The sequence below is a fragment of the Podarcis tiliguerta genome (genome assembly GCF_965153285.1).
Source record: "Podarcis tiliguerta genome assembly, chromosome: 9".
In the NCBI taxonomy this organism is placed as follows: domain Eukaryota; kingdom Metazoa; phylum Chordata; class Lepidosauria; order Squamata; family Lacertidae; genus Podarcis; species Podarcis tiliguerta.
The window spans coordinates 68,412,961-68,427,316 of NC_139542.1; the positions used below are offsets into that span (position 1 = coordinate 68,412,961).

Sequence of the window (14,356 nt, forward strand, 5' to 3'; positions counted from 1 at the left end):
TTCTGTGCAACTTCCGCTCACTTCATTATCAGAGCTCAGGAGGAGGAGAGACACCCAGGGGGTGCATTAACATTTATGTGCTTCACACCTACACACACAGAGGAGGGTAACAGCTATCAGCAGCTTTCTAGGCTAATTTTGAAAGGAAATAAGCACCCCTGCCTCTCTGGATTTGTTTGTTTTTCTCTTGCGTGATCAGAATTGGGACTGCCGGTGAAAAGGAAATACCATCTTTCCTTTTCTTGATTTGTTTCATTGCTTTATTTATACATGCAGCTTGTTTCTATATCGCCTTTTGCACAGTGGCTCCAAACAGCGGAAGAAGAAGAAAATGCCGGGCAGGGATGGCGCTGTGGGTTAAGCCACAGAGCCCTAGGACTTGCCGATCAGAAGGTCGGCGGTTTGAATCCCCACAACGGGGTGAGCTCCCGTTGCTCAGTCCCTGCTCCTGCCCACCTAGCAGTTCGAAAGCATGTCAAAGTGCAAGTAGATAAATAGGTACCACTCCGGTGGGAAGGTAAACTGCGTTTCCGTGCGCTGCTCTGGTTCGCCAGAAGAGGCTTAGTCATGCTGGCCACATGACCCGGAAGCTGTACCCCAGCTCCCTTAGCCAGTAAAGCGAGATGAGTGCCGCAACCCCAGAGTCGGCCACGACTGGACCTAATGGTCAGGGGTCCCTTTACCTTTAGTTGATCCCAAGTTGATTAGGGCTTTAAATGCTGAACCCAGAAACTTGAACTGTTTATGGTAGCATATTGTCAGCCAATGCAGTTCCCACAGCTGAGGTGTTCTCTGGTGTCGGTGGGGTGCCCGGGTCAAGATCCTGGTTGCTGCATTTGGCTGCAGCTGCCAGATTAAGCCCAAGAGAAGATCCACGTTGCATAAATCCAGTTTTGAGATTACCAGTTTCAGAACCGCAGTAGGCAAGCTCTCACAGCCCAAGAATGGCCATCACTGTCTTAGCAACTGAAAGTTGGTCGGAGGCACTTCAAGCCCACCTGAGCCTCAGTCAACAGTGATAGATCCAGGAGTACCCTCAGACTACTGGAGATGTCCAAATGAGCATGTTTTATTGGTGTATTAAATTATATTTTATGGATATTTACAGACTGGTTTTATTGCTGTAAGCCTCCTTCTTGTATTTTATGAAACAGCAGGTTATAGGTTTTCAAATAAATAAATAAATAAATCACAGTGGCTTGGATAACCTTGCTTAGTCTGGGAAATTTAGCCAAGACCAATAGCTGGCAACAATCTCACTGCTGTTGCAATTATAATATTTATGAACAAGTGAATAAAAGTTTTATGGTAATAGCATACCAATATAGAATGTCATGGTGCTGTCAGCGGGTCCCGGCTGGTTGCCCAGGGAAGTCTAAAGACAAGGAAAACTTTATCGCAGTACTTTTTTATTTCGAACTTTACAGGGAGAGGCTATAGAACCCAGCCTCTGGGATAATGGCGTTGTCCTGAGTGAATCTCCATCCCTCTTCTCTCCCACTTCCTCATTTGTCATCGTCATATGCTCTACGGGTGCCACTAAGTGCCCTTTGTCATCAAGCTCTTTACTTTTAAGGCTCGCCGGGTTCTGGGTGATGGTGGGTCTGGGGTGCTTTCTAGTGACAACGTGTCAGCCAGCTGCAGTTCTGGCTCTGCCTGCTCCTCCTCTCCCATTATTTCCCAACTTTCCCCCTTATCTGCCTCTGAGCTGTAACCTCCCACAAACCACTGTTGTAAATCTATATGAAATATACAGTGGTACCTCGGGTTAAGTACTTAATTCGTTCCGGAGCCTGTTCTTAACCTGAAACTGTTCTTAACCTGAAGCACCGCTTTAGCTAATGGGGCCTCCCGCTGCCGCTGCGTGATTTCTGTTCTCATCCTGAAGCAAAGTTCTTAACCCGAGGTACTATTTCTGGGTTAGCGGAGTCTGTAACCTGAAGCGTATGCAACCCGAGGTACCACTGTACTCGGAGTTGAGGGTGGATTTCATGCTCTTTATTCAGCTCATAGTGGTGAGGAGGAATGGAAGTTCCCCTAGAATGCCTGCTTTATATACATTATTTACACAATGGGCCCCATGTGATTGGCTAATTCCTGGATTCTCCTGTAGGCCAGTCAGGTTGCAGATTCACTTCCACCTGGAGCTGGACTGGGTGGCTCCTGTGGACCAATCAGACTGCTGCATTCTGGATCCTATTGTTCTAGGACCAATCAGACTGCTGCGTTTTGAATCCTATTCAACTCAGTACATAACACTATACTGTCTTCCTCTCTCTCTCCCTGCCCCCGCCTAAAGGGTCAGGTTGGGGAGGCAGTCTTCACCACTCCTCCTCCTCTGCCCTGATCCTGACATCAACTTACTTAAGGGCATCAAAATTGAGTGTGGTCCTGTGATGTCTGTACTGGATAAAGATGGGTCCGTGGTCTGAAAAGGGTATGTCAACAGATGGCTGCCTGAAATTTGCTCAGTTGGGTTGGATAGCTTCCCTGAGCTTACAGATTAACTTGACGGGACATTCGCCTGAAGCCTTAAGAAGCACGCCTCTGGGGCTTCCCATTCTGTTTCCTGTGATAAGTGATTTGGTATCCTGGGCATGGATACCATAGTAAAAGCAGGGCTTTTCAAAGCTGGAACTCAGTTCTGGCACTTCTCAGGTGGGCATCATTGCCATTATAAGAGAACAAAGGAAGCATTTGTGGTGAGTTCTGGCACCTCTTTTTCTAGAAAAATAGCGCTGAGTGAAAGTATCCGTGAGTCTCTCCAGCCCAACAAAAATGGAAATTGTTTTCAACGAGACGGTTGAAATTGGATGGATAATGTTGGCTCAGATGACTTACGTGTTTAGTTTGTGTTCATGATTCCCCTACCTCTTTCCAGTGTAATTTTAAGCTAAATATTTGGCTATGTGCCTGACTAAATTAAGGAAACCGCATTTGATTCTGTCAACCCATGTGTGTCTGACAAGTCAGATGGTTGCGGTCATTTTTATTCTGGTCTGTGGGGTGTCAGGGAGAGGGGAATGCAGACCAAATAAAGTTTTGGAGAACTGAGCCATGGAGACTCATACAGCAGAACCCTGAGGTATTTATGCTCAAAGGGCTGCACTGATTTCTTCCCCACCACCCCTAAAACTGATCAAAGGGATGTGGCAAAAAGCTTCCGCATGTCACAAAGTTGAGGCAAGTGGGTGGAAAGGGATTGACAGTCAGCAGCAGCAGTAGGCTGGGAAAAAGTGGCACTTCCATTTCCATATACGGCCTAGGACCCTCGTACCTACGGTTGGTTTTTGTTGTCGTTTGAGGAGCATCCCACAATTTGAGGAAGTACCTGTTTACCTATGGGACCACCTGCCCTGGTGTGTCCCACGGAGGACCTTACGGTCTTCAAACGAAAACATCTTGGAGATCCCGGGCCACAGGGAGCTTAGGCTGGCCTCAACCAGAGCCAGGGCTTTTTCGGCCGTGGCCCCAATCTGGAGGAACGTTCTGTCACAAGAGACTAGGGCCCTGCGGGACTTGACACCTTTCCGCAGGGCCTGCAAGACGGAGCTGTTCCACCAGGCCTTTGGCCAAGGCACAGTCTGACCCCCTCCTTCGGTAATCCTCACAGAACTCTAGCCCAATGGTTGCCATTAATTTGATTTTGAATTGATTTTAAAATGAATTGATTTTAGAATGCTGTGCTACTTTTATTGTTGTTAGCCGCTCTGAGCCCGGCTTTGGCTGGGGAGGGCGGGATATAAATAAAATATTATTATTATTATTATTATTTTATTATTATTATTTTATTATTAACTGGCCACACTGCCTTTGAAACGTCAACCTAGTACTTTGAGAATATTCCCCCTCCCCACATACATTCTGAGGGGAAATGGTACTGGGGGGAGGGTGTGTAGTAATGGGAAGGGGAACAATTACACTCCATTTGAAAAACTTGGGAGAGAAGGCTTAGTATGTACAATAACATCCTAACTGAAGCTTTATCTTGGCATTTATTGTTTAGTCCCAAGACGCATTTGTAAAACAGAAAGACATCGCCAAACAACATAAAGAGAGAGCAAAAGGCAGAGAACAGCCAGCAGCTCCTTCTGGTGCCAAAAATGAAGAGAAGTCAAGGTATTTAGTGGGGTGGGAGTCCTAATCCACCCTAAAGACTGCAAACTTCAAGTCTGGTAATTATTGTGTCGGAAGATACTGGTATTCTTTTCGTAATGCAACAAATACTCTTTCTTCAAGGTTGGACTCTGGAGGTGCACCAAAAAGAGAAGTCAGGCATACCGTTGCCAGTTTCCAGAAGGAGAAGGCCAAAGAAATACAAGCTTTGCAAGAGGAATGGTACTACCAAAAGACAGAATTGCAAGCTCAAGTACAGTGGCGAATTCTGTATTGCTATTTCATGACAAATGCATTCCTTTGAACAGCAGGCCAGCTACATACAGTGGTACCTCGCAAGACGAATGCCTTGGAAGACGAAAAACTCGCAAGACCAAAGAGTTTTTTGTTTTCTGAGTTGCTTCGCAAGACAGATTTCCCTATGGGCTTGCTTCGCAAGATGAAACGTCTTGCGCCTTTTTTTAAAAACCGCCAATGCATTCCGATGGGAAACCGTCAATACACAGTGGTGCTTCGCAAGACAAAAAAACTCGCAGAACGAAAAAACTCGCAGAATGAATTAATTTCGTCTTGCGAGGCACCACTGTATGTAAAACTCAGCCCAGTGCATATAGAAATGACAGCAAACCTCAGCCATGGGACTGAAAGCCCTGTGCCTTCAGCCGCGCTATAATTGTGTCACACATAGAAGTCTGCCTCTACAAGTTAAAGAAAGACCCTTATCAGATCTGAGATCAGCTGCAAATGATGACTCATCAGCTTTCAGCTGAACTTTCAACTAGAGCTTTTGCAGGGGAAAAAATAGAATAAGATCTAATACATTGCCCCAAGCTCCTTGTAGAATAGGCAGGATCCATGGAGCATAAGAACGTGGCAGGCACCTCTCCATTTTGGCTACGAGAGGATGCTCCAAGCAGTGATCTCTTTTGCTCATGGAGAGAAACTTTCAGGTTAACTTGGCTTCATTGCTATGTGGAGAGTTGAACACAGATGGAAAAGCGGATGTGTCATGTAATGCGGGTGGCGCTGTGGTCTAAACCACAGAGCCTAGGGCTTGCTGATCAGAAGGTCGGCGGTTCAAATCCCTGTGACCGGGTGAGCTCCCGTTGCTCGTTCCCAGCTCCTGCCAACCTAGCAGTTCGAAAGCGCGTCAAAGTGCAAGTAGATAAATAGGTACCACTCCGGTGGGAAGGTCAACGGCATTTCCGTGCGCTGATCTGTTTCGCCAGAAGCGGCTTAGTCGTGCTGGCCACATGACCCGGAAGCTGTACGCCGGTTCCCTTGACCAATAAAACGAGATGAGCGCCGCAACCCCAGAGTCATCCGCGACTGGACCTAATGGTCAGGGGGTCCCTTTACCTTTTAAGGCTGGTAGAAGCAAGTAAGCCTAGCTTACCTGAGAATACATTTTCAAAGAATAATAAAGGATATTTTCTTTTGAAAAAGTTGTTCTCTGAACGGGCTTGTGATGGGAGGTAACTGCTGTGGTTAATGACTGTGTCTTGTTGGATTCTAATATTTGAAGGTTGCGCAGCTGAAGGAAGCTTTAGAACAGCAAGCAAATGCTTTCAGGGAAGCCCTCGAAGAACAGGAGCAACTGTCCAGCAAGGAGAGAGAAAAGCTTCTGCAAGATCTGCAGGACACCATTAAGCAAAGCCAAGATATTAAAGTGCAGCTGGAGGTGTCTCACCAAAGAGCCATAAATCTCCTGGAGAAAAGCAAAAATCAAGAGCTTGAGGTTAGATTTGTACCGGCAGTGCTGATTTACCGTATTTTTTCCTCCATAAGAGGCACCTAGTTTTTAGAAGGGAAATGCAAGAAAGAAAATATTCTTTAAAGGGAGCACTGAGCAGAGCCTGTATGCATCCCAGGCTCTGCTCATCGCTCCCTTTCATGAGCCGCATGGAGCGTGTGTGTGGCTCTTGGGGACTTTTCCCCCAGGAGGGAGAAGGGCAGCCTGTCACTGATGGGCTACCCTTCTCCCTCCTCGGGAAAAGCCCCCAAGAGCCGCACACACGCTCTGCACGGCTCTTTAAAGGAAGCGCGGCTCTTGGGGGCTTTTCCAGCAGGTGGGGCAAGGGACAGAGGGGCTAAGTCAGAAGCTAGAACCAGTGGCGTAGCGTGGGTTGTCAGCACCCGGGGCAAGGCAAGTAATTTGCGCCCCCTAACCCGTGGATTTGCGCCCTCTAACCCTAACCCCCAGATGTTGCGCCCGGTGCGGCCGCCCCCCCTGCACCCCCCACGCTACGCCACTGGCTAGAACAGCAAGAGGGAGCGCTGCGCAGAGATCCCTCTCGCTGTTCTGGCTTCTGGGATAGCCGCGCAGCCTTCATTCGCTCCATAAGATGCACACACATTTCCCCTTACTTTTTAGGAGGGAAAAAGTGCGTATTATAGAGCAAAAAATACGGGATTTTCCTTTATTCTGAGCCTTAACCATTTGAGGACCAAAGTCACAGCAGATAAATGTTCCCCCAGCTTCTGGGCATGGCAGTTGTGTTCTTGAATAGAGATGGACATGAAAGTTGTGTTCTTGAATAGAGATGGACAAACATAAAAGAAATTGGCTCTGAGAGATTTGGATGGTTTACAGTATATTCCTTTACATATCTACTCTCAATGCTGTGGAAATCACTGGGGCTTGCTCTTAAGTAAATGGATGGAGGATTGCTGCCTTATTGATCTTTCCTGGTTTCTCCAGACCAATCTCCTCCTAACCAGTGCAAGAGAAGGCTAGTGCAGACATGGTTGGGTCTGATCTTAACCAAGATTAAAAGGCTGAGAGGTCTGTGGAGCAAATCCTCTCTCAGCAACTCGGGATTGAATCAATGGTGTCAAATCAAATCCATCTGACTCTCTCCCCATCAAGGGCTGTAAGACCATTAATCTGAAAACAGAAATCCACAACCGTTACAGAAGAGTAAACTAGAATAGACTTGGGTTATTTGGGTAAACTTGAGAACCAAAAGGATTGAGCCAACAAAGTTCGAATTTAAACATTCCATCGCTAAAAATCCATGATCAGTCAACACTTCCACTTTCAACAGGAGTTTAAAGGCTTGAATTTTTCCTTGTTTGCAGGAAGCAGAGGAGTCCTGGAAGCAGAAATATAACGATGGCTTCAATATCCAACAGCAGTCACACAGCCTGGAAATGCAGGCATTGGAAGAGAAGGCGAGAGAAGAGTTGGAGAGCAAACTTGAGAGGATACAGAAGCCACAGTCACTGCTGATAGGTACAACATTAAACAAGTCACTTTAGTAATGACTAGGGGACTTGACAATTATTCACTCAATTGTTTCCCTTGGGTTGTATTCAACGAAGTTTTACTCAGAGTAGACCCACTGAAATTAATGGACTAATGAAACCTGCCCATGATGGTACCTGATCCATGGAAAGCTGCCACTCCCACCTATTGCCACATGGAAGGTTTGGCTCTCTGCCATGCTAGGAAGCATCCATTTCCCCACTTCTTCTACTTCTTAACACATAACAGTTGCCAAAGTTTCCATGTGGAAATTGTTGGAAGTGGCTGCTTACTATGGATCAAGTAGCACCTTGGGCAAGTTTTTCACACAATACAATGGTGCCCCGCAAGACGAATGCCTCGCAAGACGAAAAACTCGCTAGACGAAAGAGTTTTCCGTTTTTTGAGTCGTTCCGCAAGACGAATTTCCCTATGGGCTTGCTTCGCAAGACGAAACGTCTTGCGAGTTCGTTTCCTTTTTCTTAAAGCTGCTAAGCCGTTAATAGCCGCTAAGCCGTTAATAGCCGCTAAGCCGTTAATAGCCGCTAAGCTGCTAATAGCCGTGCTTCACAAGACGAAAAAACCGCAAGACGAAGAGACTCGCGGAATGGATTAATTTCGTCTTGCGAAGCACCACTGTATGTTCAAGTGCTTGTGAGAATAGGCCCCAGAACGATTCTCTGATGAAGCTGCTGTTGTTGTTTTAAATGCCAATTGTCTGTGAATAATAACTACAACTATGCAAGTCAATAAATCGTCAGAATTAGGAGTGGGGTCCTTTTTTTTCCTGTTACAAAATCTTCTGTCCATGCAGAAAAGCCCTCTTCTCCATTTCAGCCACCTTTTGGGGCCACGTGAACAAGAATGCAAATGCGTTGCCTCCTTTTGCAAGTGGCAACCACCAGTTTTCAGGAGCGGGTCTGCAGTGTGATGTACGGCAGGCGGATTATCTCCCTGTTGGCAAGAGAGGGAGGGATGACAATTACAGTGGTACCTCAGGTTAAGTACTTAATTCGTTCTGGAGCTCTGTTCTTAACCTGAAACTGTTCTTAACCTGAAGCACCACTTTAGCTAATGGGGCATCCTGCTGCTGCCGCGCCGCCGGAGCACGATTTCTGTTCTCATCCTGAAGCAAAGTTCTTAACCTGAGGTAATATTTCTGGGTTAGCAGAGTTTGTAACCTGAAGCGTATGTAACCTGAAGTGTATGCAACCCGAGGTAGCACTGTATACAGCAAACAAGTGACCTGTAATAATAATAATGGGTGCAGCCTTAATATACCGTTTAATTGTCCTGATGCAGAAAGAGAGATCTATGTGCAGAAACAAGCTTCACTCAGCCAGCATCAATACAGAGGTGTGTTTGGATGCACATATCCATCTGGGTTCACTAAACTGAGCCACGTGTTGCTGCATTGCAGGGCGTTGGACTAGATGATTCTTGGTGTTCCTTCCAACTCTCCAATTCTATGATTCTATGTACACATGCCCATGTGTACATCACATTGTTCTCTGCTCCTTTGATGTCCATTTAGCACTTACAGTGGTGCCCCGCAAGACGAATGCCTTGGAAGACGAAAAACTCGCAAGACGAAAGAGTTTTTCGTTTTCTGAGCTGCTTCACAAGACGGATTTCCCTATGGGCTTGCTTCGCAAGATGAAACGTCTTGCGCCTTTTTTTTTAAAACCGCCAATGCATTCCTACGGGAAACCGTCAATACGCAGTGGTGCTTCGCAAGACGAAAAAACTCGTAGAACGAAAAAACTCGCAGAACGAATTAATTTCGTCTTGCGAGGCACCACTGTACTGGGATACTAGTACCTAAAAGCTTCTCCCTGTTTTAGAAGAGCTTTCCTGCATTTCTTCACATGTTTGCGTTTGTTTCTAGAATCTCTGAGAAGGGAGCTGTCTGAGCAACAGATAAAGAATAAAGAAAAGGAGGAACTCCAAGAGGAACTGAAGGCTATGATGACTGCGAAGAGGCAGCAGGCAAACTTCTTATTTCTCTATTATTGACTAGATGCCACAAACAAACTACTCTTGATCAGTTGCAACAAATCCTGTTTAAGATTTTAAATGGCTTCTACTGGTGTGTTTTTTAGGAACAGTGTTCTCAGTTCAAAAGCCCATCAGTGTACTTTATATTTACTGTATATTATTAATAAGCTTGCCACTGTTGACAGTACTTTGGGATTGTTTCCACGTGCACTTGTGTTAAATTTTACACCACTCACCCAAATTCTGCATCAAGAGCAGAACTCTCTAGCCTGTATACTCATTCATTCATTCAGCCTTTATTGGCATAGTTTGAGACAATAAAATCATAAAAAGCATCCATAAAAACCATTGCTAATCCAGATATATTATAGCCTGTATACATTATGCAATTGAAACAAATTTGTGGGATCTCTTTTGCTATTTTACTTAGTGCTTTTGGGGGGTATTTGGTCAGGGGTGGGACGCGGGTGGCGCTGCGGGTTAAACCACAGAGCCTAGGACTTGCCGATCAGAAGGTCAGCGGTTCGAATCCCCACGATGGGGTGAGCACCCATTGCTCGGTCCCAGCTCCTGCCCACCTAGCAATTCGAAAGCATGTCAAAGTGCAAGTAGATAAATAGGTACCGCTCCGGTGGGAAGGTAAATGGCGTTTCCGTGCGCTGCTCCGGTTTGCCAGAATGCTGGCCACATGACCCAGAAGCTGTACACCGGCTCCCTCGGCCAATAAAGCGAGATGATCACCGCAACCCCAGAGTCAACCATGACTGGAACTAATGGTCAGGGGTCCCTTTACCTTTACCTTTTTGGGGTATTTGGGTATTCAGGCATAGCCAGCACTATAGAGAGCAGGGGGCAAATCTCCCCCCAACATGCCTGCCTTCCTTTCACCTCCATTGCTGGGCTCCTGTCATATGACATATACTGTCATATTTCTCTCAAATATCTTAACATGTGGCACACATCTAACCCCTTAGAAGTATACTTTGCCTCTTATGTGCTCCCCTGGATATATTTTTCTGGTGCTGCCACTGCGTGAGAGAGTCAACAAGCCATAGAGAATGCTAAACACTAGAAATTGCATGTTGCCAGCCACATTTTCAAGCCTGACCATCGCTTCCATGCGCTTTTTTTTTTGCTAAATGAAAGCTCAAATTCTCAGGAAGCAGACTCCTGTGTCCATTACCACACCCTTTTCTGCACTGCTGTGGAATCATCAAATATACCTGATAATTTAAAGCAGGGTAGCCAACGTGGTACCCAGTGGTCAGGGATGATAGCGGATGTAGACCAGCAACATATGTAGAGGACACCATGACTACCCCTGATTTAAAGACACAATCTCTGGCATAGGGGCATTTCATACAGCTGCATATTGAATAGGCATGTGCAGCTATTTTCTGTTACTCAGCAAAAGACCCCCAAAACAGACTCTTATCCCTTTCTGCATTTTCTAAATGGAATGGTATCGTCCACATCCATAATGTGCAAACCTCAGTTTTTGCTATTTTCCTTAGGAAGAAAATTGCCAGAATCAGATGAGGTCTCTTAAAGATGAACTGGAAAAATGTCAGCATGAAAATTCTGGGCTCAAAAAGGAGAATGTCCTTCTTAAGGAGACAATGGATCTGCTGACCGTAGATGTGGAACGACAGAAACAAACATCTGCGCAGCTTCAAGACAAGGAGAGCCAACAAAGAAGGTTTGCCACTGATATTTTGCCGCTTTCACCCTAGGGCCCAATCCACCCCCTGAATTTCAGGAATACTATCTAGTCCCCAACTGCCGTTGTTGAGGTAGGACATTAGAGAGTGGGAATAGGGCTATGTGGCCTTAGGCCTAGCTGAAAGTCCTTTGTGTGGAATGAGGTAAGACTTTGGCCTATCACACCAATAGTAGTAGCAGCAGTAGTAATTTATTTCTTGTACCCCACATTAAATTAAATTAAATTAAATTAAATTAAATTAAATTTAATAAGCAAACACTAAATGCTTGCCAATACAAGGTTGCCTTCAGATGTCTATGGAAAGTTGTATACTTGTTTATCACTTTGACATCCGATGGGAGGGTGTTCCACAGGGCAGGTGCCATTACTGAGAAGGCCCTGTTGTGGAAGTGGGGGGGGGGAATGATTAACAAATCTTTTTCTTAATGATTTTCAATTTTATACGTTTCAATAATATTACAATCATTTAAACATTCCAAACATTGCCTTCCTTCTCCCTCTTTCTGCGGTTCCTTACATTTATTTTTAATATTTTCTGCATATCCAAATTAACTTAATTTGCTCATTTATTCATCCAATTCAAATATATGCTCTTATAAAACTGCAGGTTATTACAGTAATCCTGCCAATGTTCTTATCCATTTACAATTTATTTGTAAATATTCCATAAACCATTTCCATTCTTTTATAAAAAGATTGTTACCTTGATTTCTTACTTTTCCGCTAAGTTAACAAGATCAGTCCTCCTGGCAAACTGGGAATATCCCCTCACTCACACAAGTTTAGGATATTCCACACCTTTCCTCGACAGAGTTTCTTTTTTTCCTTTGAGAAAAATAAGTGGCTCACATACATGTAAACTATGCTTTAATAATAAAGAAGACTGTAACGAAATAACATAATAGGAGAAACGAAATACAACAACGTGAGGCAAGAAATAGCAATTGGTCCTTCTTAACTGAACACACAGAAGGGGATGGGCTTATTCCAGAGCAGAACACACAAGCCCCGCCCACCAGGTACCCAACATTCTACTGATCATCTCCTTGACATCTGGTGGGAGGGCGTTCCACAGGGCGGGTGCCACTACCGAGAAGGCCCTCTGCCTGGTTCCCTCTAACCTCGCTTCTCACAGGGAGGGAACCACCAGAAGTCACTTGGAGACGGACCTCTGTGTCTGGGCTGAACGATGGGGGCAGAGACGCTCCTTCAGATATACAGGCCCAAAGCCATTGAAGGCTTTCAAGGTTGGCACCAACACATTGTGCTTGGAAACGTACTGGGAGCTAATGTAGATCTTTTAGTGTTATATGGTCCTGGTGGTATGTGGTCCTGGCACCTGCTCCCAGTCAGCCATCCGGACACTCATTGCTGGTGTATATCAAACAGGTTTTTTGGATCTCCCTTTGTATCAAACATCTGGAAATGTTGATGGGATCAATAGAGGCCAATGTTTATATTCACTCTTGATGCAATGCAGATGTGATAGTGGTGCAGACGGAGGCACCTGCCTCCTCTTTCCTACTTAGCAGTATCTCCAGTTTGCCATATTTTGTCCAATAAGAAAATTCACTTCTCCCACACCAGGGAGATTGACAAGCCCCGGTGCAGAGACTTGTCCTGTGTGAGGGAGAGAATATTGTGGAACGCCCTCCCATCAGATGTCAAAGAAATAAACAGCTATCAATGGAAGAATGAGGAAATCCCAACGAAAGAACAGTGGCAAGGAAAACTGATGAGTTATGCAGAACTGGCTCAATTGACATTCAAACTGTGGGACAAGGACAACTGTGACTTTCAGGAAGAATGGGAGCTTTTTACAAATTACCTAAAAAGACAACAAAATGAACTGGACTCCCTGGCAGGGTTTGAATAAACATACACAAATTTATTGGTTAATAACATGATAGATAGATAATATAATAATATGTCTAATTTTATAACATGCAGAGAATAATATGTGCTGAGAATTCAGAGAGAGGAGCTGAGGGAAGAATCGGGGGGAGGGTTTGAGGGGGGGTAAGGGGAAAAAATAATGAATATGATATGTTTAGATAGTTTGTATGTTGAAATTGTTAATAAAAATATTTTTAAAAGAAAAAAGAAATAAACAACTATCTGACATCTGAAGGCAGCCCTGTTTAGGAAAGTTTTTAATGACTGATGTTTTAATGTATTTTTAATCTCCTGTTGGAAGCCGCCCAGGGTGGCTGGGGAAACCCAGCCAGATGGGTGGGGTATAAGTAATAAATTATTATTATTATTATTATTATTATTATTATTATTATTATTATGCATTTGAAATGAGACCTATTGTTTATTTTATGAATTACTTCCCATGAGCCACCCCAAACCTATATTCAAACGTGATGTGAAGTGAGATGTGGAAGAACAGGAAGAACGAAGCAAATGTGTTTCTGCTTTCCTTCACAACACTCTAGTTTTCAAAGATTCGCTCCGTCCTGGCAGTTCTCTTTGTGTAGATCACCCACAGCCAGTGTGACTGCAGCAGTAGAGAAGCATTGCTGAGCTAATGCTCAGTTCCCCTTCTCCAAATGAAGAGCCTTTTCCCCCCCACACACAATGTGCTGCTGCCTGAACATTTCATTGCATAGTTTAGCTGTGAAATGAAATGACAATCATACTTCATGAAATCTCAATTGATCTATGGAATGTTTCATATTTCATTTTCAATCCACTACAGCATGTTGAACAATTGTGTCCTCGATATTTATTTTTATTACACATTTTGATATCACCATTTAAGGTTATTGGAAGAGGACCTTAAAATCAAACATAAAAGGGAAATTGACGTCTTGGAACAAGAACACCGCAAGGAGATTCAAAGCATGATGTCTGATTTCAGTAGTTCACAAGGCCTACTTCATGCGAAGATTGTCTCCTTGGAAAACCAGTATGTGGCTCTACGTGCATAAGTGTGCAATATGTGTTGGAGTAGTGAAGATGTTAATGTATGGTGATTTTTGATAATATGTAACTTTGTGTTTGCGTTCTGCGATCTTCCTCAAGTGCTTTTCATCCTGTAATTGACACAGACTTAAAGAATTAGAAGAGAGGGAGCGAAAGAGGGAGCCTAGGCTGGAAGACCTACATCTTATAGGCTGCCTGCGGGATAAATTACATGAAAAAGAAGAGATGATCAAGGAATTAATGGTAAGATTTTATCCAGAAAATACTCACAGTACATGCTATAAAGCAGCTATTTTCCAAAAGGTTGTGATGAAAGGTATTGCTTTGTGTTATGTACTGAA

General features: G+C 44.5%; 1 protein-coding gene across 3 annotated transcripts in view; it reads left to right on the forward strand.

Annotated features, from left to right (window-relative positions):
- Window positions 1–14,356, forward strand: part of FAM184B (family with sequence similarity 184 member B) — a 73,349-nt gene that overhangs the window by 49,818 nt on the left and 9,175 nt on the right. For all 3 annotated transcript variants that reach the window (XM_083458091.1, XM_083458092.1, XM_083458090.1), the window contains 8 exons: window positions 4,007–4,119; window positions 4,240–4,369; window positions 5,642–5,854; window positions 7,198–7,351; window positions 9,252–9,352; window positions 10,876–11,060; window positions 13,852–13,998; window positions 14,141–14,258. In XM_083458091.1, the coding sequence (XP_083314217.1) occupies window positions 4,007–4,119; window positions 4,240–4,369; window positions 5,642–5,854; window positions 7,198–7,351; window positions 9,252–9,352; window positions 10,876–11,060; window positions 13,852–13,998; window positions 14,141–14,258 (1,161 nt within the window). The remainder of the gene's footprint in view (window positions 1–4,006; window positions 4,120–4,239; window positions 4,370–5,641; window positions 5,855–7,197; window positions 7,352–9,251; window positions 9,353–10,875; window positions 11,061–13,851; window positions 13,999–14,140; window positions 14,259–14,356) is intronic.